General features: G+C 40.6%; 1 protein-coding gene across 3 annotated transcripts in view; it reads left to right on the forward strand.

Annotated features, from left to right (window-relative positions):
- The first annotated feature begins 5,184 nt into the window (after positions 1-5,184).
- The window catches only part of MON2 (MON2 homolog, regulator of endosome-to-Golgi trafficking), an 83,993-nt gene continuing 63,966 nt past the window's right edge, over positions 5,185-25,211 (forward strand). For 2 of the 3 annotated variants that reach the window (XR_010372419.1, XM_064448539.1), the window contains exons 1-2: positions 5,185-5,461; positions 22,039-22,102. Coding sequence is in view for 2 of the 3 variants with exons in the window: in XM_064448539.1 (XP_064304609.1) it covers positions 5,351-5,461; positions 22,039-22,102 (175 nt within the window). In the remaining variant the exon portion in view is untranslated. The remainder of the gene's footprint in view (positions 5,462-22,038; positions 22,103-25,211) is intronic. The other variant, XM_064448550.1, reaches the window with a different exon arrangement.

Below are 25,211 nucleotides of genomic sequence, written 5' to 3' on the forward strand. Positions count from 1 at the left end.
TTCAATTTGCTATTAGATCTAACTTCCTCATACAGCCACGACCTAAAGCAACAAGGGCTTCCCTTCTATTCCATAAAAATCCCCAAACAGGTACTAGAGGGAGGTCATTACCTCTGACTGTAACCCATTTGTGGCCACAAGAGAAATACTCTCCTGCCCAATTTCTTGTGTCCATAATTTAAGAGGGCGCTTCTGAGGTGTTCACATGCCTACAGGGCTTCTCTGTGCTTACACAGACCAATACAATGCATAGGTTTCTGTAAAGAACTACAGGAAGTATTTGGTATTAATCCATCCCTTCTTCTAATTTAAAATTCAGCTTTGCCTGCTGCTATCAGCATCTATGTTCAATCCAGTATGATGTAAAATTCTCTCCATGACGACTCTTTAACTCTGCAGTGGAAAAAAACACTGGAGATGTCTGCAAACGCCTTTATATGACAGTACAATTGATATTTCATATCCTTAAGTTTGTTTAGTACTGTTACTATGTATAGATTCGTATCAGTTACGTATTCGTATCTGAGTAAAGCCAACTCGGAGGAAAAGCCATGATTCTTGCCATCATTCTGAAACCAATTCATTGCCACAGTGAAATTTGAGTTTTGCCCCTGTGTAACGTGGTGATAACCCTCTTCTCATATTCAGAGTCTGCATCTGCATCCACCTATCAGAACAGACTATAACTAGGAGTAAACACCAGAAATTAATACAGCAGAGTGCTATCTCTTGTTTAACTGAATCTAAAGGGCTGATGTGCAACATTTGCAGTGTACGTGAACACAGGTTCTAAGAGGTAATTTAATGAATCACAATAGGTCTCATGAGCATTTTTGTTGGTAATTAGGGCCATAAAGCTACAGGGAATGATTTCAATCACCCACTGCCCATCACAAAATAATGTACAATTTAATAACAAAGCAAACAACAATATAATAATTGCAGCGCAATACGAAGTTAGCTTCGCAGCTAACTACCATTTTTAACTGCTGGTCAAAAACGTGCTCTCAGAGATGTCCACATACACTGCTCCACTTTCTGCGTTGGAAGAGACTTGAATGGAAACCGAGGCATTTAAAACATACCAAAAGACAGGCAAGCGCTTTTACTCAGGGTTAGGAATACGTACAATAGTACCTATTGCAACGAAATGCAACTACACTAAGTTACATCCGCAACCAAATCAGTGTCACTTAAAAGGATCCTGACTAGTTTAAATAGTTAAACTGCTTTGGTTTAGCTTAACTAATAAATCTGCTGCATTTACAGAAGGTGCACATCAAGACAGTGAGAAAGATTATCCTGTGTTTAAGAGATGCGCCAGAGATTCAGGCACGCATACAGTTCCCAGTTCTGATATTCAGCAGATCTGAATGAGTTTTCAATTTTGCAACCGCTTCTATGTTTCAATTCCAAACCCATGAGCAATCTTGCTGTATTTGGCTGGCAATGCTGAGCAGAGTGAGTGCCAAAGCTGGTAGCTGAAGAGATACATACAATAAATGTAAATGATAAAAAGTGAAGTATACAAATAGAACAAATTTCATACCAAGTCACTGCAATTTACGTATCAAACACAGAACAGCCTTCAGAGAAGATATACAGGAGACTGCACTTGACCTAAAATAACCAACCCCTTTTAATAGGTAGAAATGTTGCTTATTAAACTAATTCTATGCCAAATTTCCTAAGATCCTGACAGCAGGTCTCACCAAATTCACAAACGTTCCACTTGGTTCAAAAAGGGTCACGATGTCTAAACAGAAAATATACAATACTAAAAAGTTATAATTATCTCAATTTTAGTAGCAGATGAAATTCCCCAGAATACATTGTTACAGTATTCTAAGATGAATTTTTTGCATTCCAGTACCGTGAGTTTGGTACTATTACAATTGTATGTCCAATTTTGTCTGACATAGTTAAAGAATCTGCAGAGAGGACAGGGGATGACTGAAAGCTAAACACCGGCCATCGTAACAGACAACTAAGGAGTTGCAGTAAAATTTTTTTCATGCGTCTCAGCAGATTACTAAATCTAAGCTTCAATAATGTAATAAGAAAATTATTTCAAGAATCAAGAACAGTAATATTTTTTGCTTATGAGAGGAGTAGCATACAGTCCTTTTTTTCCTGATCCACAAAACAGAGCACTGAGATTAGTGAAAAGGGTGGAACATTGGCCAGAGGCAGCTTTAAAAAATATTTTGTATGTTATACTTAATGGAGGCGGCAGGGTGCTATCAAGCTGTTACAAATACAGAAAGCCTGTAGCATGCTCCCAGTTCTACGCCACCACACACCTGGAATAAGAAAAGATGGACAATCAGCAAGTACAAGCTAATATGATAAAAACTGTTAACATAATGAAATAATCTGCTTTTTCTCAAGAAACCATCATTTTACACAAACAGTATAAATCACAACACAAACAACACAAAACATTTATTCCTAAGAAGTGTAATAGTTTATGTTCCAAAATATTTACCCCTACTGATCTTGAGTATTTTAATGATTTTTTACATAACCGTTCGCAAAAACTGATACAGCAACAAGTTGTCAATTCTGCTCAAAAGCAGTAATCTATTCCCTCAGTACTTTTACTTCAAAGGTTGCCAGCGCTCTGTGAGGAAGGGTGGACAAAATTTACTGCTATGGCTTTCATTTAAAGAAAACATCATCTCTCTTTCATATAAGTTAACTTCTCAGGCATTCACAATGCAAGAGCAGCCCCCATCCAAACGGAATGTTTAGAGTAGTCTTTTTTGGTTAAACAAAACAGTAAGATTTGCAGGAAATTAGTACGCACATACTATCTAACACATACTAATTTGCTTGTTTAAATGTCATTAATTTAAATTCTCCTTACTTGTCTCACTGTTGTTAACAGGGCAATATGGCCATATGACAAGTTTTCCTCCTCTTCATCATTTTGTTACAGGGATAATAATGGCAGTGGGATGCTTTAACTCAAGATGTCATGTTCAGACAAATTCTACCCAAAATACTTGCTCCCTTTTTGTAAGAAAGTCAGCATTACAGAACAGTTTACTGACCCTCATTCCACAAGAAATGACAATCATTTTAGTTTAGGCAGACAAGTGGATTCAGAGAATATCGATATGCCCACAACTCAGCATGTACAGTAAATAGGTGGAAATGTCCAAACAACAAAAAAGGAAGTAAATCATTAAAGCTTACCTAAGAAATACCTATGCATAGTCAATAATTAATTGACTCATCCTCCTAGCAAATCATCCACGTTTCTTATGAAGGTATTTGGACTGCTCTGTGAACTGCCATCTGGATTGAAGCCCAGAATGGAAGCGCTTAGATGGGAAAATCCTTAAGAAAATGTTTATTGGTTAAGCATGTAAATAGTTCTACTGAGGACAATAGTCCTGCTTTTTGGGTTTTTTAAGTAACCACATAAAAATCAAAGCTTTTGAGAATATACAGACCAATACATTTTGAAAGCATAATGTTATAGAATCATGGTTTGATTTCCTGGAACACATGGGTGAAATCCTAATTCCTTGTCTGAAGGCACGTAAGTTCAACCACCTAATCCAATTGTGCCAATATTACAAGCAGTTTTGAAAGAGTCACATCCATTTATCTAGTTCTGTCAAGTTAACAGGCAGTAATTTGAACATGATGTAAAAATAAAGACCTTAAAATAATGACCTACTTAGAAAGCAATCCCGCACTTTCTGCCTCGTAAAGCACACCTAAACATTTACATCTACAGGTACAGTGTACAGTGCGGTGCCGGTGCGAGCCTGTTTACTGTGTGATTTGCAACGCACCTCACAGTAAATGAACCCCAACATACAAGTGGGGATGCTCAAATTTATGAGAGGTTCTTTTTCCTTTTTCGTTGTAAGGCACACACACAAAACCCAAAAAGAAGTCTTAGAACATTCTCTGAATAAGACTGAAGACTTTCAGGAAAGTCTGAAGAAATGCCATTGTTTAAAATAAAATTGTTTTAAATAGTAAGGCAGTAAAAATTTATTTTCCGATTCTTCGGAATTCTTTTCAAGATTTCCAAGTTTAAAAACTAGACTGTAGAAACTCAAGAATGTTTTCCAGCTCCCTGGGTTTAAGGAAGGGCAGCAGAACCATGCTGCATTACAGGCAGGCAGCCACCGCAGTACAGGGTTTACAGCAACCAGAATATGGAGAAACAATTATTGCATCAGAGACCAAAACCTTCGTGGGACGTTAACTGTTCGACGATGGATGGTGTCCTCCAGAAGGAAGCTCAGGCTGCCTGGGAGGGAAGCCCTGGCGTGGCTGAAGTTAGGCAGGGAATATTACTGCAAGCCACAGAGTGATTGCACATCTTAGGCTCGTTGTTCGGTTGCCTGCTTTTGAAATGGGTTAAAAACAGCTGGTTGAAAAGCTTTTGGCTCTCAGAGGGGCACTGCTGAGCAGCTGCTGGTGACAGGGAAGGTACCCGACACCCGGCTGCTACCCTGTCCCCTCTTTTTGCCCTCCTGTATTTATTCAGGTCATGGTTTAGGAGACATAGTAGTGTCGGGTTGATAATTGGACTCGATGATCCTAGAGGTCTTCTCCTACCTTAATGATTCCATGATCTTCACAACGAAGCAGATTCACTCTGGCTTCGCCCGGTGAAAACCACGGAAAGCTCCGTACACACAGACGGGTCGCGGAGGGCACAAACCTTCGCTCCTGTAGGAGAAAGCAAAGAACTTGACGACTCACAAGGAAGACGTAACAGCCTGCCTCGCTTTTTGTGTGTTTTTTTTTTAGGCCGCGTTCAGCGCCGACCTCCCCCCGAGGGCCGGGCTCGGTGAGGGGGGCTCCTCCCGCCGCTCCCCGCGGGCGGCGGCTGCCGAACGCCACCGGAAGGTGACCGGCGGCGAGGCCGAGGGTCTCCACCGCGCCCCTCACGAGCCGCTCCTCGCCAAACACCGCCGTTCGTCCCCTCCCCGCTGGCGGCGGCGGCTCCTCTCGGGCCGGGCCCTACCGCCGCCTCCCGCCCCTTCACGCCCTCGCCCCGGCGCGGTCCAAGCGACACAGCAGGGGAAGGGGCGTCCCGCCCCGCCCGGGTGCCGCCTCCCGGCGGGCCGCCGCTTCTCCCCGCCCCCGGGGCCGTGTGTGCGGAAGCGGCCTGACGCGCGGCGCTGGCGGCGCCCGGCATTGTGGGAGCGGGGGGGGTCCTGGCGGCGGCGGCGGGGCGGGGGAGGCGCCGGCAGCGGGGCCGCGGCTGACGGGTTCCGGTGTCGGGCGCAGACGTGTCGGCCGGTACCGCGGAGCGAGAGGCGCTCCCCCTGCCCGCTCGGAACAGCGACCGGCCCGGGGCCGGCCCGGCGGCGCCATGTCCGGGACCAGCAGCCCCGAAGCCGTGAAGAAACTGCTGGAAAATATGCAGGGAGACCTGCGGGGCCTGAGCCTCGAGTGCCGGAAAAAATTTCCCCCCGTTAAGGAGGTGAGGGGCGGGCTGAGCCGGGGCGGGCGGGCGGAGGGGCCTCCCCCGCCGCGGGGCCCGGCCGGAGCGGCGGCTGCCGGCGTGCCCCTGCCCCCGCGCCCGGTTCCGCTCCCGGTGAGCTCCGTCCTTCATGGCCGTAGGTTGCCGAGCGCTGTCGGCACCGAGACGCGGCTTCGCCTGGCGCGTTTGCTTGCGGGTTGTTGTTTTTAATGCGTTGCCGAGGCGGGGGGACGTGGGCCGGGCTGGTGCACCTCGGGGAGCGGGGTTGGGGGCGAGGAGATCGGTCGCCTGTTGAGGGGGGCCGAAGCGGGGGCGGCCCCGCCTCATCCCGAGCGTCCTCCCGAGGGGAAGAGGCAAAGTTTGGTTTGGCTGCGTCGCATCTCCTCAGGAGCCTCTCCCGGAGCGGGCTCGGCGCTGCGGGTGTGGGCACACCGGCGGGCTCGGAGGGGCAGCCCCGCCGGAGAGGGCCGCGGCGGGCACCGGGAGGCGCCGGGCTCCCCCACATCGCCTCTCGGGGCTGACCCGCACCCCGTGAGGGACGCACGGGCTGTCCGGAGCGTTGCGCCCCGGTCGGCGAGCCTCGATCCTCCCGATCGCACACCTCCGTCTGCCGGGGTCGCCGGCGATGGCTGGTGCTGCGTGATTTTGGGGTTCTGCCGCTTTCCAGTGGTTACAACCGAGGGAGCATGGGAGACGGAGAAGTTTAAGTTACTTTTTCCCCCCTTTTTAAAAATTCCATTAATAAATCTATGTCAGTGGGATCCCACGTTTTATTTTTCAGACCTCAGTTTACTCGGCACGCAGCTTGAGACTTCAGTAACCTTGATGAGCCGGATTACTTCAGCTAATTTAAAGTATACTTTTTAACTGTGTGTTTCTCTACTGTGTTGACACAGTCAGTTTAACTTTTTCCTTATCAGTAGTTTATCGCTTGCCATTTTAAAAAAATATTTTTTCTACACAATAGTGGGAGGAAAAATACTGATATATTAACTCAGATTAAGCTGCAGAGCCAGAAAGGTACATTGGAAAATACAGTAAAGACTCTCTCACTTTGGAAGAAAGGAATTGCATATGTAATGTGACTTTAGTTCCAATTAAGTGATAGCATGTTTAATGTTGTATGAAGTATTATACATTTTAACAGATGAATTGTAGCTAATGACTGTGCTTGTTTTGAAAGGCATGAAGTGTCATGCTCATGCTGTAGCAGAGCATGTTAGGTATGATTATAGGTTGCAGAGGAATGGCATTGTGTTTGAGAAATTGTGTGTGGTCATGGAAAAATGAGAAAGTTGTGATCAGTTCTGAGAAATTGTGTGTGGTCACATGTAAATAAGAATAAAGGTTGTGGTTAGTGGAAAAGAAATCTGTGTCTCTGTTTTGGAGGGAGGTGGGGGTGCAGATTCCACTTACTTCAGAATCACACAGTAATACACTAGAGAAAGTTGTCTGGTCCCTGAACAAGTTTCCCCACTGTGTTAATGTTTACTTTATTCAAGATCTACAAAGGAGATGGGCAACGTAATCCCTAAGCTAGTATTTTTCATTATATTTGCCACACTGAAGGTTAGAGTAACCACTGCATGTGGTTAATACTTGTTCAGCATGTCTAACGTATTCTTGTGTAAGTATGACTTCTGTCTTGTTCTCTTTTACATTTTGACAGCAATTTGCATAGCTTCATTAAAAAACAGTTTTCCACAGTTTTTGGGAGTTTGGGTAGGTTTATGGAATAGTACTAGAAGGCGTTTATAAAGAAGTGGGACTCCTTCTGCTATGAGTTGTGGGCTTTTACAGAGAGGTCTGAGGTGAGAGCAGTCCTATAGTAGGATGTATGATACAGTTGCAGGAAACGATCTTACTTCCTCACTTCTGGAAGCCTTTTTTTTTTTGTTCTAGGTTTAAAGGAAACGGGTGTCACTTTCTGTCAAATATCAACTGCTAAATAGGTATTTTAATCACATGCATTTGGTCTGATCATAATTAGATTTGGCTAGAGTGATCAGAGGAATGGCATGATCTTCTTCCTGATTAGTAACAGCACCAGCTTTTTAAACCATGTTTAAACACAGGCTTTGTAAAACGAATGCCTGCTACTTAAAATCTCGCTTTTTTACTTGCAGTGTAATTAGACTGTTCTCGTCACTACTGCATGCTGTGTCATTTATGAGTTTATCTTGCAGCTGATGTGTATGCTTCCATGTCACTTAATAAACTTACTGTACTGTGATAAAGTTATTGAAAAACTCCTAGTCCAAAATCAATAGTTACGAGCTATATCATAGTTGCTAGATTTGATAGGTACTTTATGAAGGTAAACTGCTTCTAATAATCTTCCAATTTCTGACATAATCTAAAATTTTGCTCGCAGCTATTTGTTATCAGCCATTTCTAAAATAATTTTTCTACTGTTTTTTGATTTTTATATTAATACTGTTAAAATTCTTGCAAAATGAATTTAGCTGATGAGTTTGCTGCTGATAAAAGTAGTAGTGTAGTGATCAATTCTACTTGTTGCTCAAATGATTAATTTGAGCGAATAATTTTTAATCAATACTGTAAGGAGTTAGAAAGTGGCATGATCAGAAAAACAGAGCCTTTTTTAAATTAATTAGGGGTTTAGTTTTCACTTTTTAAAGATGTTTTTAACGCATGATGCATGTGTTATTACAAACTAATGCCATATCTGTTGGGTACAGAGAGACCAAAACAATATTAAATGATTGTTTGACAATCATTTAGATGATTAGGTGACATTAGATGACAGCTGAAGAGCTTTATCAGAGTTTTTTGCGGGGAGGGGGTGGGTGCAGCAGAAAAGGGGACAGCTGGCTGTAGGACTTAGACCTTCTCCTCAGTTAGGAGCTGGAAGCAAGGTCTTAAACCCCTATTAGAAATGGAACTTGACCTCTTCACTGTTTTAAGCACTTTCACCCCATATTTATTACTTCTGAGTCTATAAAGTTTTCTTAGTAGGTTACATTTATGTGGAAATCATTTAGTTGTAAGTTCAGTCACAACAGTGGATTCTGAGTTCTTTGCTGACTCTGATGATCTGTTAAGAAATATTGAAATTACTGAGTTTCTCCTGGTGTTAAACTTATGACACAAATATGTGGCAAACTTCGTTCCCCTTAGAAAGAGCTTTAAACTAAGAAATAACTGAATGTATTGTTGGCCCCAAAGAAATCCATACATCATCTTTGCTGTGTGACAAATAATAGCCTAGTAGGATTTTCCTAGGTGGTGCCACTTCATACATTGAGAATGGGAGCTGCAGAAAGAATCTGTGGGTTTGAAATTGCGTTGCTGACGATGTTTGGGGATTAATTAATGTGCTAGACTTATTTTTCTTAAGGGTGTGGGGAATACCAGTTACTATTAGACTTCAGTCCCATATCTATCTGTTGCTAGGTGGTTTTGACTCTTTCTGTTTGATAGGTGGATAAATCCTGTGTGATACTTCCTCAGATCAGCACCAACTACAGAAGCATACTATCCGTGAAAACTGTGCACTATGAACAGAGAGTGATTTGGTGGCTGTGGCTGTGATATGCCAAAACTGTTTATATTGCCAGGTGTACAAATAATGACATTGTTGAAAAATGTATTCTTACTTCCACAATATACTTCCATTTCCCAGTTATAAAAAATAAGCACCAACCAGAGATGTGATAGAAGCTCTCAGGGTAAGCGTAAATTAAACAATATCTTTTGGAGCTTGCAATTACAGAGGATGAAGCAGTTTTGGGTATTTGCCTGTCACTCATGTTATCTTAAAGAATCTGATGTTTCTCCTAGAGAACAATACCAGTTGGCCATCATACCCTGTTTTTAATACGACGGGCCCTGAGCTTCCTCTGTGTTAGAGCATTGTGATGCTTAACTTTTAACTCTGGACTGAATTCTGTGGCGCACCCGTAAAGCTTTACAGACTATCTTAAACTGCTAGTCACTGGAGTTCCAGTATCCTATGCTGGGTGTGTTGGAAGCTGACAGCGCACTCTTTAGTGAACTGGAGTAAGAATTTTGTCTTGTCACAAAATTGGAAACAGTTTAGTGTGCTGAATAGGTTACCTGCTGTTTCTTACTACTGAATGAAAATACTGTAAACTGCATCTGATTTGGTTAGATAATTCCACTGTGTAAGAAACCTTAGAAGTACAAGGGGGAAATGTTTATATTTAGCAGAAATAATTGAGATAAGAAGGAAAATAAGCATACCCAAGAAGTTCTTCTCAGCCTCAATTCCAGTTGGATATAACTCCTTGTTGCTTATGCAGATCCAGTCCAGCAGTGTCGGGTTTCTAGTAGGCTTCTAATCTCTACACTGACTCAGTTTTTTTCTTGACTTCTGAATAGCAGTAAAAGCAAAATGAGCTTAGAAAAAACCCCCAAACCTCTCATGCCTACACAGTTACAGGCACACTTGTGCTGGCAGGAGAGGGGAAGGGAGAGGGCAGGTGGGGTCAGGGCAGATGGGGACAGCATCCTCCCGTGGCAGGGTCAGCTTGGCCTGGTTTAGGCCTGTTGTGGGACAGGTGTGTCCTCTGCTTAGCAGCTGGGTACTGGATTGCAGGTGTCTGTGTGTTTTAGGATGTTTGCTGCTGCAGTAATTTGGAATAGTAGGGCTGGAAAAGAAATAGCATTCAACTTCCCTCAACCTGGAGGAACAGCACAGTTTTAGCTTTGGATACTTTGGTCAGTTGAAGTGCTCTCTTGAGACTCCTGGAAAGGTAGCCTGTGATAGCCTCTCTGTACTGTTTCTTTTCCAGACCTTTGTTTGAGACAGAAGCATTGCTTTTGTTTAACTATTTATTTAGTGTGTATGCCTTTGGCATACAGAGATATTTTTGAATCTGTACTGTAAAATAATTTGCTATATCTAGGAAAAAGAATAGAATACAATTTTGCAACCTTGTTTTCCTTCTTTTATAAGTAACTCTACTTGCAGGCAAGTAACCCTACAAAATTCTTTGGGTAAAAGTTAAAGAATCCAAATTTGAGTGACCTCTGGATAAAGCAAAGTTTTAAAATTATTTAATTACAGTAGAAGTGGTGTGGGCTAGCTAGCAGAGCTGAGAGATAGGATTTGCCCTTTCTGAAAGGCTGTCTGTTGTGTTCTGTGAACACAGGTTTTATTAATTCATTTCTTCCTTTAGAGTCCACTCCTGTCTGCACTGAGTGACATATGTGAAAGTTATATCCCCTGGGTTAAATACTTCTCGTTTTGGAATGATATGCTGAGTCTGAACACATCTTAGGTCTAATGCCAAAAAATTAGTGAGGAAGCTTATCCTTTTAGAGAACCTCTCTGATGTCATTGGCTAGCCGTATGAAACTAAATATGAGGATGTATTGCCAAATTTAAATATATGTTAAAAAGATACAGATCAGTTAATTATGTTTATAATGTCAAAGTGATCATTAGGATTCCTAATGAAACAAGAAGGAACAGTTAAAATTATGTGTGAATATTAGCTGTTTGTTCTGTAACAGTAACAATATTTCAGAAAATCTGTTGAATGTAGTGCAGTACACAAATCAGAGAAGGCTAAGAAAGAAAATGACATGCTGAAATGCCTTGTGATTTGGGCGTTTGAGTCACTTGATGTATTACTAGCATTGAATGGTTTCTGAGCGTTCTGTGTTCATGCTACTCTTGCAGTAAAAAGATGAGCCAAACGGACCTAACAAAGAACAAACCTTTGTACATAGACCATTTTCTGTAGGAGTAACCAAGTTTTGGGGTTTTCTGCTTTATGTCTTTTATTAAAATGGATTAAATAATTCCAATACTATAGCCCACAGAGAGCTTAAACTACACTGAACTTTCCAGATTGGTTAGTTTTCAGGTCTTCACAGCATTAGTTTAGAAGGATGCAAATACTGTAGAGTTTTTTGTTTTCTTTAATGGCTATTCACTTAACTAATAATCTGAAAGTTCTTTTGACATGTAGAAACTGTGCTCTGTAAAATGCATATTGTCTTAATTAGGCAGCTTGCACTCAAGCATGTGTTTTGTGCATGTGACTGGAGATTATTCTGTACCATTCTTTAGTTGCCAGCCTGTAGCTGAGCTGGTAACTTGAAACAGCTGATTCCTGATATTTCCGACAGTTCCTCTTATAATTCCTGATCTTTACCAGTTGCCGTGTCTACTAGCTTCGTGTTTGGAATCCATTAATTCAGTGTTTTTCATTTAATATTGATCTGTATACAGTTGTATTTTTTCAAAATTATATTTTTAAGTGTACTGTTATATTTCTAGTGGACAGTCATCTATTCAAATATGTTCTAGGCCTCAAGATTTATTGTAGATCCTAAATTTCATGTCATCATTTTAGTCTCTGATAAGAAATGTCATGTGTTCAAGAATGATTCACATCATACATATAGACCTGGTTTCTCCATCATGTAATACCTTGCAATTTAGTGAATGAAAAAAAAAAATTAATAAAATGTTCTGTATCTCAGTTTATCTGTAAACTTCTCAAGTTAGACTTCAGTGCAGGATTAAGGTGCCTAACTTCGGATGTCTAAGCTCCCTTCATTGATTGCGCAGGCCTGGTTTGTTGTGGAAATACTGTCAATAGAGCCAAATAAAATAGCTAGCTATTCAGAGGATCTTGTAGCCAGGGGTATGATTCAGTCTGTCACCTACACATTAGGTATCTTTGCCACTTGAGATGTGTTAAGGTTTCTTCCCTGGCTTCCAGCAGCTGGTCCAGAAGAGCATGGGGTCTTTTGCTGTCTGCATGTAGTTGACTGAGATCCAGAGGTCTAAGCTTAGACCTCTGTATTGAGCCTCTACTAGTGGTTCAGCTGAATTGGTTTAGGAAGAGGCTTTAAGAATTAAGGAGTGTTCAGTAGAGACTAAATCTCCATTGTAATGGGAGTCTAAATATTTAAATCTGAATGTCTTAATCTCTGGTTGAATCCCCATCTGCCTCCTATGGCTTCCTGAAGATTGTATAGGAATCCTGTAGCAGAAGTTGGAAATTCTTGGTGACTCCAGGTCTCAACTAGTGCCCAAACTACTGACTATTGTGCCTTTTTACCATGTGCTGGGCAAACAAGCACTGGTGTCTCTGTCTGGGTGACTCTGAATATGGTATTTGTGGCAAAGCCTCAGGAGTTTCCTGGTCCCAACTGTTCTGATCAACTAGCTGAAGGTGAAATTAGTTTGAACTTGAAGTGTAGATCTCCTAAAGCTCTGAAACAGGCTGGTGTTTGGTTTAGTTTGCTTTTTTTTTTTAATGTAGAATGACGATTGTTGTGACAGAAGTGTGTCATGAAAATTCAAGTGGTCTGTTTCAGTGATTTATGGTCAGTTGTTGTACTTGGTGGATCACTCAGAAATCCATTAACGGTAGACAATATCTCAAGATATCCATACACTACATATATATAAAAATATATAATATATATAAAAAAATAGTGCATATATGTATAAACAATATAAAATACAGTGAACATCCTGATTCTGTCTGACTGTGGAAGAGAGAAGTATAGCTTTGGAATTCGTTGCTAATAGGCTGTTTTTCTTCTGTAACAAGTCTTGGTTAGCTTTTTTTCTTTATGTCCGAACAGTGCTGTTCAGTAATGAGTTGGTTTATGTTGTTCATTCTGATTTGTTCTGTTGATTTATATGTGATGGTTTTTCCAGCTGAGGTGTAATATTTTGATTGTCACATGAAAAGTCCTGATATTAAGTATTTGTATTTCATTATCTTAACCTACACGTTCATGTCAAGTGAGGTACCTCCAGAGGCAAACAGCTCTGAAGCAATTTAGATAACACTGACACCTCTTCTGGCATTATTGATGATTAACTTTCAGGATTCTGAATTGGCTGATGGTACTGCAAACTGACAATTTCAGGAGACTAATGGACCTGAGGAGTAGTCACTCCTGTTAAGTGAAAGAGCACTTTTAATATGAGGGCAGCTAATGTAGTTGCACTTGAAATGGAAATGTGTGTGTTCTAGAAAAACAAAACCCCCAAAACTGCAATATCGCAAATCTTGAGTTGGTGAGAAAGTGTATAATAGAATCAGTTAATGCTTTTATTTTTTCTCAAAACATTGGAGCTCTGGTAATTGAGAATGACACCATCCTTGAGTAGAATCAAGACTAGCAGGAATTAGTATCTTCAACTATTGTTGTACCTGTTGTTGGGATCAGAAATGTACACTATTGATTTCATTCACTGAGCACATGTAGATAAACCAGAGCAATTTTGCATCTGTCTCAGGTGAACTGTGAACAGCTGAAGAAACTTTGTATGTGAATAGAGACTGATGGTCTGTTTGCAATTGCTTGTCTTTATATGCTAAGTAAAGCTAACGCAAACAAAACCAGCAAATAAATTAATTTCTTGATTTAAACAAAAAAAGTTAATCAGGCTGTTCAACAATTCATGTGAATCACACATTCCAAACTTAAAAAATTGGAAAGCTGTAGCTGGTTTTGTCTTGAAGGTTTTGTGGTAGTGAAAGTGGTTTACCAAAATACAACTTTCAGTTTGTAGGAAAATTATTACTATTTTACGATTTTACCAGGAAAATTTACAGTGAGAAACTTATGCAGTTATTGTAGAATATGAAGAGATTTGAAAGGAGCATTATTGCTTTCAGTGTTCCCTGTGTTCTTGCTGTGCTTGTACATATATCCAGGGTGAGGCACATATCTGAACAGCGATTGCAAACTTTTTCATGTTGACTATAGCCTCCCTTTAGAAAGTTGTGGACATGAACAAGCCCTCCCCTTAGTCTTGTCTTCACGCTGAACAAGTGCAGCTCTATCAGTATCTCCTTATCTATCCCCCTGCTGTCTTGGTAGACCTCCAATGAACTTGCTCCACCATGTCAATGTTTTTTAGCCTCCCCAGTTCAAGAAACTGGTCATACTATTCCAGGAGTGGTCCCACAAGAGCCAAAGAGAGGGAAGGACTCTCTTCCCTCAACCTGCTGCTTATGTTCTCGCTAATACAGCCCAGGATGCAGTTGGCCACCTTTGTTGGAAGGGCTCACTGCTGGCTCTTGGTTCTGCTTTGTTGCCCACCAGGACCCTGGATGATTTGCTGCAAAGCCAGCCCACAGCCTGAACTGGTGCAGGGGCTGGACTTTGCATTGGCCTTTGTTAAACTTCATGAGGTTTGTACCAGCCCATTTCTCAGCCTATCTGGGTTCCTCTGAATACATACATATATACATATAAAGTATGTAGTGCTCTCCCCTTACCCACACAGCCCATCTTCTCATTGTAGAAGGCAGTCGAGTTGGTGAGGGTCATGCTAAATTCATGTTGGCTGTTCCTAGTCATCATCTTGTCCTGCATGTGCCTAGAAGTGGCTACCAGGAGAGTTTGTTCCATGAAGCTTATTGGCCTGTAGCACCCTGAATGCTCTTCCATGCCCTCCCTTGAGATGTATGTGGTGCTTACCTCTCCCCAGTCATCAATAACCTTCCCCAGTCACCATGGCCCTGAGGGAGGCTGGCCTTTCAATGACACTGGCCCTGATGACTTAAGAACTTGGTTCATGTACTTCCTACCTGTATCTGCTATTACAGCGGGTTGTGCTTCATTCCCAGAGGCTGCTGCTAGGCTTTGCTCCAAGCTAGTAGAATGTGAGCAAGCTCTAATCCAAATACATTAAATCATTCAATATAATAAAACCCTGTGAGTGCACAGTGCTGTCAGATCAGAACTGGCATTTCTCCGGTTTAAATCACAGGTAGAATGAGCATATATAAGAGAAGGGTCTGAGTAGGGATTGTACTCCTGGGGAGGAGTATGAAAATACAGAAAGCAAGTACAGTGCTTTTTCACACAAACGTGGCATACTCGAGTGCTTTCATGAGGTTGATTTAGTGTGGAGCATTTTGAGTGTGTCCTTTTCCAAATAATAGTTTAGCAGTACAGTAATGGTCCAGAATGTGCTTTTGCAGAATAACAGCCAGAATAAAAATGAAGTGAAACTGTACTTTACACAGGAGGATCTCTTATCTAAACTATTGGATATAGGGGTAGTGTTCCAGCTGGAAAGGCAGATAATGATGAACAGAAAAAAATTGTGCTTTTTATTTCATGTAATAGATGTGGAAGTGACCATAGATGACATGTATTACTCACATCCAATCATAGTAGAAGGTTGGCAAACAATGTAATGTAGATACCAACACAGGCCTACATTCCTGAGTGCTTTTCTTTTTAGAAGAGAGAAATCAAAAGCTTGTGTGTACTAAGAGCTGCAAACCTTACAGTAATTTTGGTATCTCTGGAGATAGCAATTTGCTCTGAGCACACAACTGAAACACAAATGGTCATTCAAAGCATTAGTGGTGGAAATTCTTTATTTATTACTTTTTTGTAACAATACTATCATATTTAGAAGTTCAGACAAAAATATATTTCAAGTTAGATCAAGCCTTAGCAGAAATTAGCACATGCCTGCTTGTTACACTAAATATCTTTATGTGTGTATGTAACTTTTGGTTTAAAAAAGAAAGATGCTGGCTTCTGATCCTAATTTTGAGATACTGGTTTATTTGAAGATCAGCAAGTTGATCCTTTTTAAAAACCCCCTTTTTGAAACTTTAAAAAAATTGTTAATACAGTAGAGGTGGTATTCTTCTCACTTTCTGAAAAGGGTCACTAGTAAGAGATTAGAAACTTGTTTCATCTTTCCCTTAAGAAAAGTTAACCATCTTGTTGTTTTTTGATGAAAGAAGGGTCACGCTCTCACATTTACCCCAGAGTAAGGGCAAGTCCATAGGGATTACTGTAGAGCCAGGGATGTGCTGTCAAGTCACATCCCAGCTGACCCTCTGGTATGTTGCTTGCCCATCCGTATGCATTGCCACCTTGCAGTAGGGCTTCCGTGATGCCTTTGCCTGTGAGAAGTAAACCGCTAAATAATTACACAGTTACGTGTTCAAGCATATGCCATGCCGTTATCCTTGTGGCTGGTCTTGGGCTGCCAGGTAACATTATCGTCATGGAGTTAGCTGTAGCAGTCTCTTTCAGTAACATAGACTGATCCACTGCGGTTAGGTTTGAGAGCTTTCAGTGTCGCTGAAAGACAGACTTTAGGAACCGGTGCCTTTCAGGTGCACTTACTGCTCTGCTGCTGATATGGGTGGCTTGCCTTTACATTGTCCTGACCAGTAGCTAGTAGAATTGCATACCCCAATTATCCTGGTACCTCCATATGCTATTCATGAGTTACAGATCTTTTTAGTCTGTGTGCATATACTTTATGTGGAGAAATTTAGCTCTGGGACTTAAATGTTACCTGGTTGTTGGAAAATGTTGCTTTTACTTGAGGGTAGTTTACGTCTTTGCTTCCTGAGTGCCTGAGCAGAAGTTACCTGTCTCTGTTACCTGATGGTGATTTTGGCCCTACACAAGGGTTAAAATTTCCAAAAAGCTGGAAGATGTGCACACCCTATCTAATGACACAAAGGCTGAAGTTCTTCCCTGTTTGAACTGAGGACTGAGAAATCCGTGAGGAGGGGACGAGTTTTGGATCTGAGAAACTCTTACAGCTGGGTTTGAAAGTCTCTACAGATTTCCACATCCCGCTCTCTCTTGTGCAGAGAGCCTCTGTCTACAAGGTAACTTTAGGGTGAGGTTCTCAGGGAGCTATGAATGTTCTCGTCAGACTGTACCTTAGGAGAGGAACTTTGAGGCCAGGAGGCAGATATTATGCCTAGGCTTCTTTTCAGTTTACTTGCAGCAGCACTACGTGTTTTGATATTTTTTTTGGTACATAAATTCTCCATTTGCCGTACTTTGATTTCTGTGAAGAGTGATTTCCATGTAATCAGCAAATACTTGGTAAGTTCCAAGGAAGCAGAAAGATGATGGCAAGTTCTTGAGCCCAGAGGGTCCTGTTGGATTTTACTGTGAGAGTATTGGCTGTTTGCCTAAAAGCAAATCAGTGTCCAGAAGAGTTTGACTTGAATATGTGCTATCACTGAGAGTCAGTTTATGTTCTTCAGCATTTCCTCTCCCCAAACTGACTGCTGTAGTTGCTTCAGGAGAAACATGAAACAAAGCCCAGTAAGGGCAAGTGTGTGTTTGAGACATTTTATTTCAGTTCATTTCATAGTTATTAAAGTAGCAGAATAGGAAATCTAATTAACTGAAGGTTTCAGGTACACTTGAGCTTTGTTATGTTACAGGAATTATGCACGTATGTTGCTTTGTTAAAGAGAGAACTTGCTCATTAAACTATTAACTGCGGTCTTAAGGGAAACTGATAATGTTACTTCTAAAAGTGGTGACTGCTTTAAAAAACATGGCACCTTATATTTATCATAGAATCATAGAATGGTTTGGGTTGGAAGGGACCATTAGAGGTCATCTAGTCCAGCCCCCTGGCAGTGAGTGGGGACATCTTCAACTAGATCAGGTTGCTCAGAGCTCCGTCCAACCTGACCTTGAATGTTTCTAGGGTTGGGGCATCCACCACCTCTCTGGGCAACCTGTTCCAGTGTTTCACCACCCTCATTGTAAAAAATCCAGTCTAAATCTACCCTCCTTCAGTTTAAAACCATCACCCCTTGTCCTGTCACAACAGGCCTTGCTAAAGAGGTTGCCCTCATCCTTCCTGATGTACCCCTTTAAGCACTGAAAGGCCACAATAAGGTCTCCCTGCAGCCTTCTCTTCTCCAGGCTGAACAACCCCAACTCTCTCAGCCTGTCCTCACAGCAGAGGTGCTCCAGCTCTCGGATCATTTTTGTGGCTTCCTCTGGACCCGCTCCAACAGTTCCGTGTCCTTATTGTGCTGAGGCTCCAGAGCTGGATGCAGCACTCTGGGTGGGGTCTCACCAGAGCGGAGTAGAGGGGCAGAATCACCTCCCTTGACCTGCTGGCCACGCTGCTTTTGATGCAGCCCAGGATACGGTTGGCCTTCTGGGCTGCAAGCACACGTTGGCTCATGTCCAGCTTTTCGTTCACTGGTGCCCCCAGGTCCTTCTCTGCAGGGCTGCTCTCAATCTCTTCATCCCCCAGCCTGTATTGATACCAGGGGTTGCCCTGACCCCAGGTGCAGGAACCTGCATTTGGCTTTGTTCAGCCTCATGGGGTTCTTACAGGCCAACGTCTCCAGCTTGTCTAGGTCTCTGGATGACATCCCATCCTTCTGGTGTGTCAACTGCAGCACTCAGCTTGGTGTCATCTGCAAACTTGCTGAGGGTGCACTCGATCCCACTATGTCATTGATGAAGATATTAAATAGTACTGGTCCCAGTATAGACCCCTTAGGGACACCACTCGTCACTGGTCTCCATCTGGACATTGAGCCATTGACTACTACCCTCTGGATGTGACCATCCAGCCAGTTCCTTATCTACTAAACATTCTACCCATCAAATCTGTATCTCTCCAGTTTAGAGAGAAGGATGCTATGGGGGACCATGTCAAAGCCCTTACAGAAGTCCAGACAGGTGACATCCATAGCTCTTTCATTGTCCACTGATGTGGTCACTCCGTCACAGAATGTCACTAGGTTGGTCACGCAGGACTGCCCTTGGTGAAGCCATGCTGGCTGCCTCGCATCACCTCCCTGTCCTCCATGTGCTAAGGCTTCTAGGAGGATCTGTTCCATGATCTTCCCTGGCACAGAGGTGAGGCTGACAGGACAGTAGTTCCCTGGGTCCTCTTCATACCCTTTTTAAAGATGGGCACAATGTTTCTCTTTTTCCAGTCCCCAGGGACTTCACCTGACTGCCATGACTTTTCAAATATCATGGAGAGTGGCTTAGCGACTACATCAGCCGATTTCCTCAGGACTCTGGGATGTATCTCATCAGGTCCCATAGACTTCTGTATATCCAGGTTCCTCAGGTGGTTTGTGTGAAAGGAAATTATCATGTTTACCTCTAAATGCGTAGTATGGTGCTGGCCATCTCCTTGATTAGTGTTTTTATAAGATCCTTTTCTAATGGGGCAGTGTTCTAGGGAGTGCTGTAGTAATTTCAAATTGATGTAAATTTGTAAACTTAGTATCTACTAATATCTCTTTTAACTTGCCAAGTTAAATTGATGTGATCCAAATATACTTTTGTACTGATGGAAATGGAATAGCCAGATAACTATTTATAGTTTCACTTTTTCTACTGGTCATTTGTGAGGTAATTTTTTGTGAATAATAATATGTGTTCTTTTTTACATATATAGTGGAATATTGGGGGTTTTGTGTGGTTTTTTTTTTTTTTTCCTGTAGGATATGTGCAGTGTAATTAGTTTTTAACTGTAAACATTTTGAATTGCAATTCTAAATAGAAACCAGAGCATAATGCAGATAATCGTAGAACTTCCTATATTTCATGGAGAAAAACTATCTGGTATATTCAGAGCAGTAGAAAAAGTCTAATAGATGTTGTTTTGTTTTACCTTACTTTTTTTTAAAATGTATGCTATTTTATATAAAGCTAGCACGGAAGCAACTAACTGGGAGACATTGTGTTGGAAATAATTTTTTCCTTCTTTGTGCAGAGTTCGTGGCGTTTGTGAATGTCACGCATGTGGGCAGGCTTAATATTGCTTTTATTCAGGGTGAGTTTGTTACTCCTGGCAAGAAAGAAATCAATTGCCAGTAGATGTGATGAGGTTTAGTCTGAAGATAATTAATGTTGGACTGTGACAAATCCTTCATATTAATTAGTAGGAACAATTTGTTGTGACAAGACACTCCCCCCCCCCCCCCCCCCAATTAGCTGACAATTTATAACTGAAGAAGAACAGGGATTGACTTAAAACTTAAGACACTTCAACACGTTAAGTGAACGTAATTAAAATAAATGAGAAGTGCATTTCGCACTCCTCATTTTAATTATGTGAAAGATACGTTTCCATGTCACTTTGTTTATTTGAGCATGTTGTGTGTTAATTCAGGCACTGTGGATATTATTGTGTCTATATTTTTAAAGTAGAAACACTGTGTTTAGCAAAGCTTAAATAAATTCCCAGAATTTCACGAATCTCTTCAATGATGGAAAGGCAGTGTTTAGTCTTTTTGTTTGTGTTGGAAATAAAATAAAAGTAGAAAATTTCAGGTCCACATTTCTAATTTAGCTATTTTGAGAAATATGTTTATCAGATCTTAATGAAAATATTTGATTTTGAATTTGTACAGTCATCTTAACCTGACTTTCTGGGAAATCTTGTTGGAGTAGTGTTTTGATGGAGGGGGTATATTACTACTTGGTGGAACTTCATGTACTCTCGCTTTCATATTTCTGCTGCCACAGCTTGTCTGCTTCTCTAATCTGTTTTATATAGCATCGGATAGTAATAATCCATGGAAAAATGGAAGTGTTTAGTGTGGGAAGTACACAGAAATATGAACCTAAACTAAAAGGGGAAATGTACTTTGAAATTTGGCACAATAGTATTTCCTAGTAATGTGTTGTATCATTTGGGAGAACCTGATGCATTTATTTTGGTGTGCAGCATATTGCACGTTATTTCTTTAATTGTTTCCAGAGGTTTCTAATGTATTAACAGAACTAAAAAATGGAAAGGAGCTGTTTGCAATGTATTTTGCCTTTTTTTTTTTACACAAAACTTGTCAGAAATTGTAATTTTGAAATGCAAAGCCACAACGTTATATTTTCAGTTTGGCTTGATTTCATTAGAGAACATGACTTTAGTGATTGGAAGCGTTTATGGACAGTTGAAGAGAGAATTGCTGTTCCCTCACAGCAGATGTGATCTTCTCAGTGGGCTCCTCAGCTCTGCAGCACCTGGTTGACGTCCAGACGGTGTGTGCACATGCATCCCCCAGCCTGCACATCTGTACCCTGGGCCCTGCTGAAGGGGTGCGTGAGGGAGAGGAGGATGCTGTTGGTCTGTCAGGTCATACTTACTGGGAAAGGGGAGGAACTGTTGGTGTGGATTGTATGGCACGGCAGGAAGAACAGAGTGTTGTTAGGAAGGCTTCTTTGTGGTACTGCCCTGGCATAGTTTGTGTAGGGCGTTCAGGATACAAAGTCCATGGGAAAATGGGTTTCATTCTGGTACTCATTGTTAGTGAAAGTGTTAGCTTTCAAATGGAAAATACTGCTACCCCACTGGAAGAACAGTAATAATATTCAAGTGTCGTGTACCACATCCAGTTTATGAACTGGATTTCATTGCTTAAGTCTTAAGCATTGGTATAATTACTGGTCTTCTCAGTCTCTTTAGCATTTCAACCCAATGAATGTGACAGATTATATATCACAGTAATTGTTTCACAGTTTGAAACTGTACAGGGACTATGTAACAGTGTTTTGTTTACTAGTGATCTCTCTTTGCATTCATAGGACTGGAAAATAATACAGCGAGAATCATGGTTTCTAAAAATTCTGAACCACAGAACCCCTTCCTGTGGAATTCCAGAAAGGAATTCCAGAAGCTACAAAGGTTTCAATTCTGCATTAGCTCTGCTTACTGAAAACACTACAAAAACATTTTTGCTCTGAGACAGTATATTTTTATTTATCTTCAATATTCTTATTTCTTTCAAGATACTGAGGTATGAAATAGCATCTAAACTACTTATTTTCTTTTCCTCCAGGCTGCTGAATCAGGAATAATAAAAGTGAAAACAATAGCTGCACGGAACACTGATATTTTGGCAGGTAATTATTTGCAGTGCAATGGGGAAAACAAACTTGGGCCACACATCAAAATGTTAAAAAGATGTCTTGGATATGTGTAACAAACCTACATGTCTTTTCCTGTGTGCTATATCAGTGATGCTTTACTTTTGGGCATGTAGCAAAAAATCCAGTAGCATGAGAACTTTTTAATGCTACTTTTTAATGCTAGTGCTATACTTATGCTGAGGAAGGTCTCCATTTTCAGTTGTGGCTCTACGAAAGTAATCATCCACTTAGAAAAATAGCATGAAATGCTTGGACTCCAAATTCTCAATGTTTTATTCACTGTCTATATTCACCACAGCTATTGTTGACTGCTCTGTGTGGAATTCTGCAGTATGATCCTCATCGTGTGTTTAGTATGAGAGTCTAGCCTTTGGAGAATTGTACCTGGCAGGCAAAAATCCATCTTAATCTGAGACAAGGTCATTCAATTTAAGATGTACCATTGTCTTGAGGGACAGGAGAATCTTGTGAGTTGCAGCTTTGTAAGTGCTTAAAACATTATCACTGACTTTCTTCAGCTTTATTAAATAGCATGTAAACTGATGGCTTCTTGCTGATTGCTGGTGAAGCCTTTGGCCGGATTTGAATCTCCCTGTGTTAGTACTTGAGTGTCTACCTCAGCTGTAGTAAAAACTCCTTAAAATGCTAAACTATTTGAAAGGTCCAAATGAAATAGATGTAAAACTATTTCTTATTTTGAGGTATGTAAATCAGATATTGGTAAGGAGGGACTTTCTAGGATTATTTGAAGTAGGAGTCCCACCCCTCAATATTTCACTTTAATGCCTCTTTTTTATTTGTTTATTTTCTTTGTTTTTACTGCTGTCATGAATGCTGACATAAGTGGGAAACTATGCCAGGTAATGTCAGCTATATCAAAATACACAAATGAACGAGAGAAATCTCTAGTTAGTCATTTGGGAAGTTGTCAATGTTCTTCAGCATATTACTGTATAAAGAACTTTATATTTTAGAAAGCTAGTTTGAAATCCTGCAAAATTCTTTGTTTTTTAATCTTCATTTCTAAGTGAAGAGGTGTGAAAGATCATTGATTCTGGCCAAGGATAGGCAGTCTTTACTTTTACCTTTTTGAGGGAATACTTTCTGGTAGTTGGTCAAATTTTGTAAGTACTTTTCCTTTGGAAGGTTTAAACTAGAATGTAGTTAGTATTAATTTCATTCATCAAAAAAACTGCAGATTTGTTGTTAGGAGGTTTGGAAAACCAGCAGGTCCTAAAAGTTATTTTGATTAGTTGATCTTTGCTAATAGGTTAGTAACTTTTTTCTCCAGTAAGAAACTGTGGAACAGAGGGGAGCATATACTTTGCCTGCACATTATCCAACATTCCACAGTTTAAACATAATGCCGTTCAGCAGGGCCAGTTCTTTATGGACTCTTGTGTTTTTTGAGGTATCAGTTGTAACCTAATAATTTAGGTAAGTTAATGTCAAGATCTCTGTTGTCTCCTATCTGCTATTTAATATTTTTTTTTAGTAATAATAAAGCTGCAAAGGCTACTGTAATTGTGAATCTAGTGACGTAGATACTTTTTGACTGCTAGATGATTTAGGAACATCTACTAGACATTCTAATAATCTAAATATATGTTTTGATTGGGATATGATTTTTCGTTATATTTTGATGTAAACTGTCATTTCATTAGAATAGATGAAAACGACTGTATCAGATTGCTCTGAATAAGCTGACCTGATGCTTTCTTGAAGCATTACACTGCATAGGATTATAATTTTTAGGAAAATAGATGCAATCTTGAAATGACAAATACTCAGAGGTAATATTAGGTCTGGTGAGATGTGTTTAACTTGCTAGAACTTGGAGGTCATTGTTCTAACTTTTTTCTTCCTCTTGGAAAAATTAAGTTGAACAGTTTCAAAGTCTTCAATGTTGGCAGTATGTACGTGCTTTATAATTTATTTATGAGGATTTGAGTAATTCCAAAAGAGAAGTGAGCTTCTGCTTTATATCGCAGGAGATAAATGTGAGAAGTTATTTCCACGTGGCTCTGACATGTGCAATTCATACTTTTGTTTTGGAAGTTCTTTTAAAAAAAAAGAATTATAGTCTTGCTGATGGAATGAAGGAGTAAGTTTTACTGTCCCAAAACTTCTTTTTTGATGTGGTTCGTTATGATAGAGTTCTTTTTTAATATATTCTTACATAATTTCGGTAGCAAAATGGAAGCAGACCTGGATATAAGAAAATTTTTGTGTATTTTAAGACTGAAGCTAATATAATGATTTGTACCAAACCAGATCTATGAAACATTAATTTTTCAGCTTCATAAAGTAAAAATCCTTGTATAGATCTTATTGTGAGATTATTGTTTTTAATGGATTACAGGAAAAGGACTGTAAAAGGTTTGTCTTGTTGCTTATTAACTGTCATGTCATTTTTGCCATTCAGAACTTTATCATGAGTCTTATGGGTAAATGGTTTGAGGTATCTTAAAATTTTGCTGTCTTCTTTTTGCACGATGGCTGGCATTTAATGTCAATTTGGAAATTTATATGAGTGAAGAAGCATTTGTGCCCATGTTAGAGTGAGCTCTCTAGGCTTTGTTTGCCATGTGTTGTAGGTGTTCATAGACTATACAAGCAGCTTAGACATCTAGCTCACATGTAGACACTGACAATTAGATGCCTAAATGTCGTGTCTTAATTGGGAACAAACTTCTGTTTTTGATTAAGAAGCCAATGTTTTGTTTTTAATTTGAAAATCATGGGGTGTTTCATAAGAGAATGGTATTGGTGGATATAGTTTATACTGTATATTTGAAAAACAGGTTTATTTCCTTCATGGTTAAGTTAAAAAAAAACCTGTTGAAATCAAAGCAGATTGTTAAACAGGCAGCAACCCTATGTATTCATTCACATTTATGCTGACATTTTAATTGTTTTTGATTAGGCACTTGGTGCAAAGTCAGCCTCTGTCAGCTGGATGTAGAGCCTGTACTGGCTCTGAAGAGGCTGGCCAAACTATGAATCCTATATGTGTTAATATCACCCTGTAAGAACTATTACCTTATAGGAAGTTGGCATCTATAGTTACACTAGCCGTTTG

This window comes from Phalacrocorax carbo, chromosome 1 (assembly GCF_963921805.1).
Source record: "Phalacrocorax carbo chromosome 1, bPhaCar2.1, whole genome shotgun sequence".
Classification (NCBI taxonomy): Eukaryota; Metazoa; Chordata; class Aves; order Suliformes; family Phalacrocoracidae; genus Phalacrocorax; species Phalacrocorax carbo.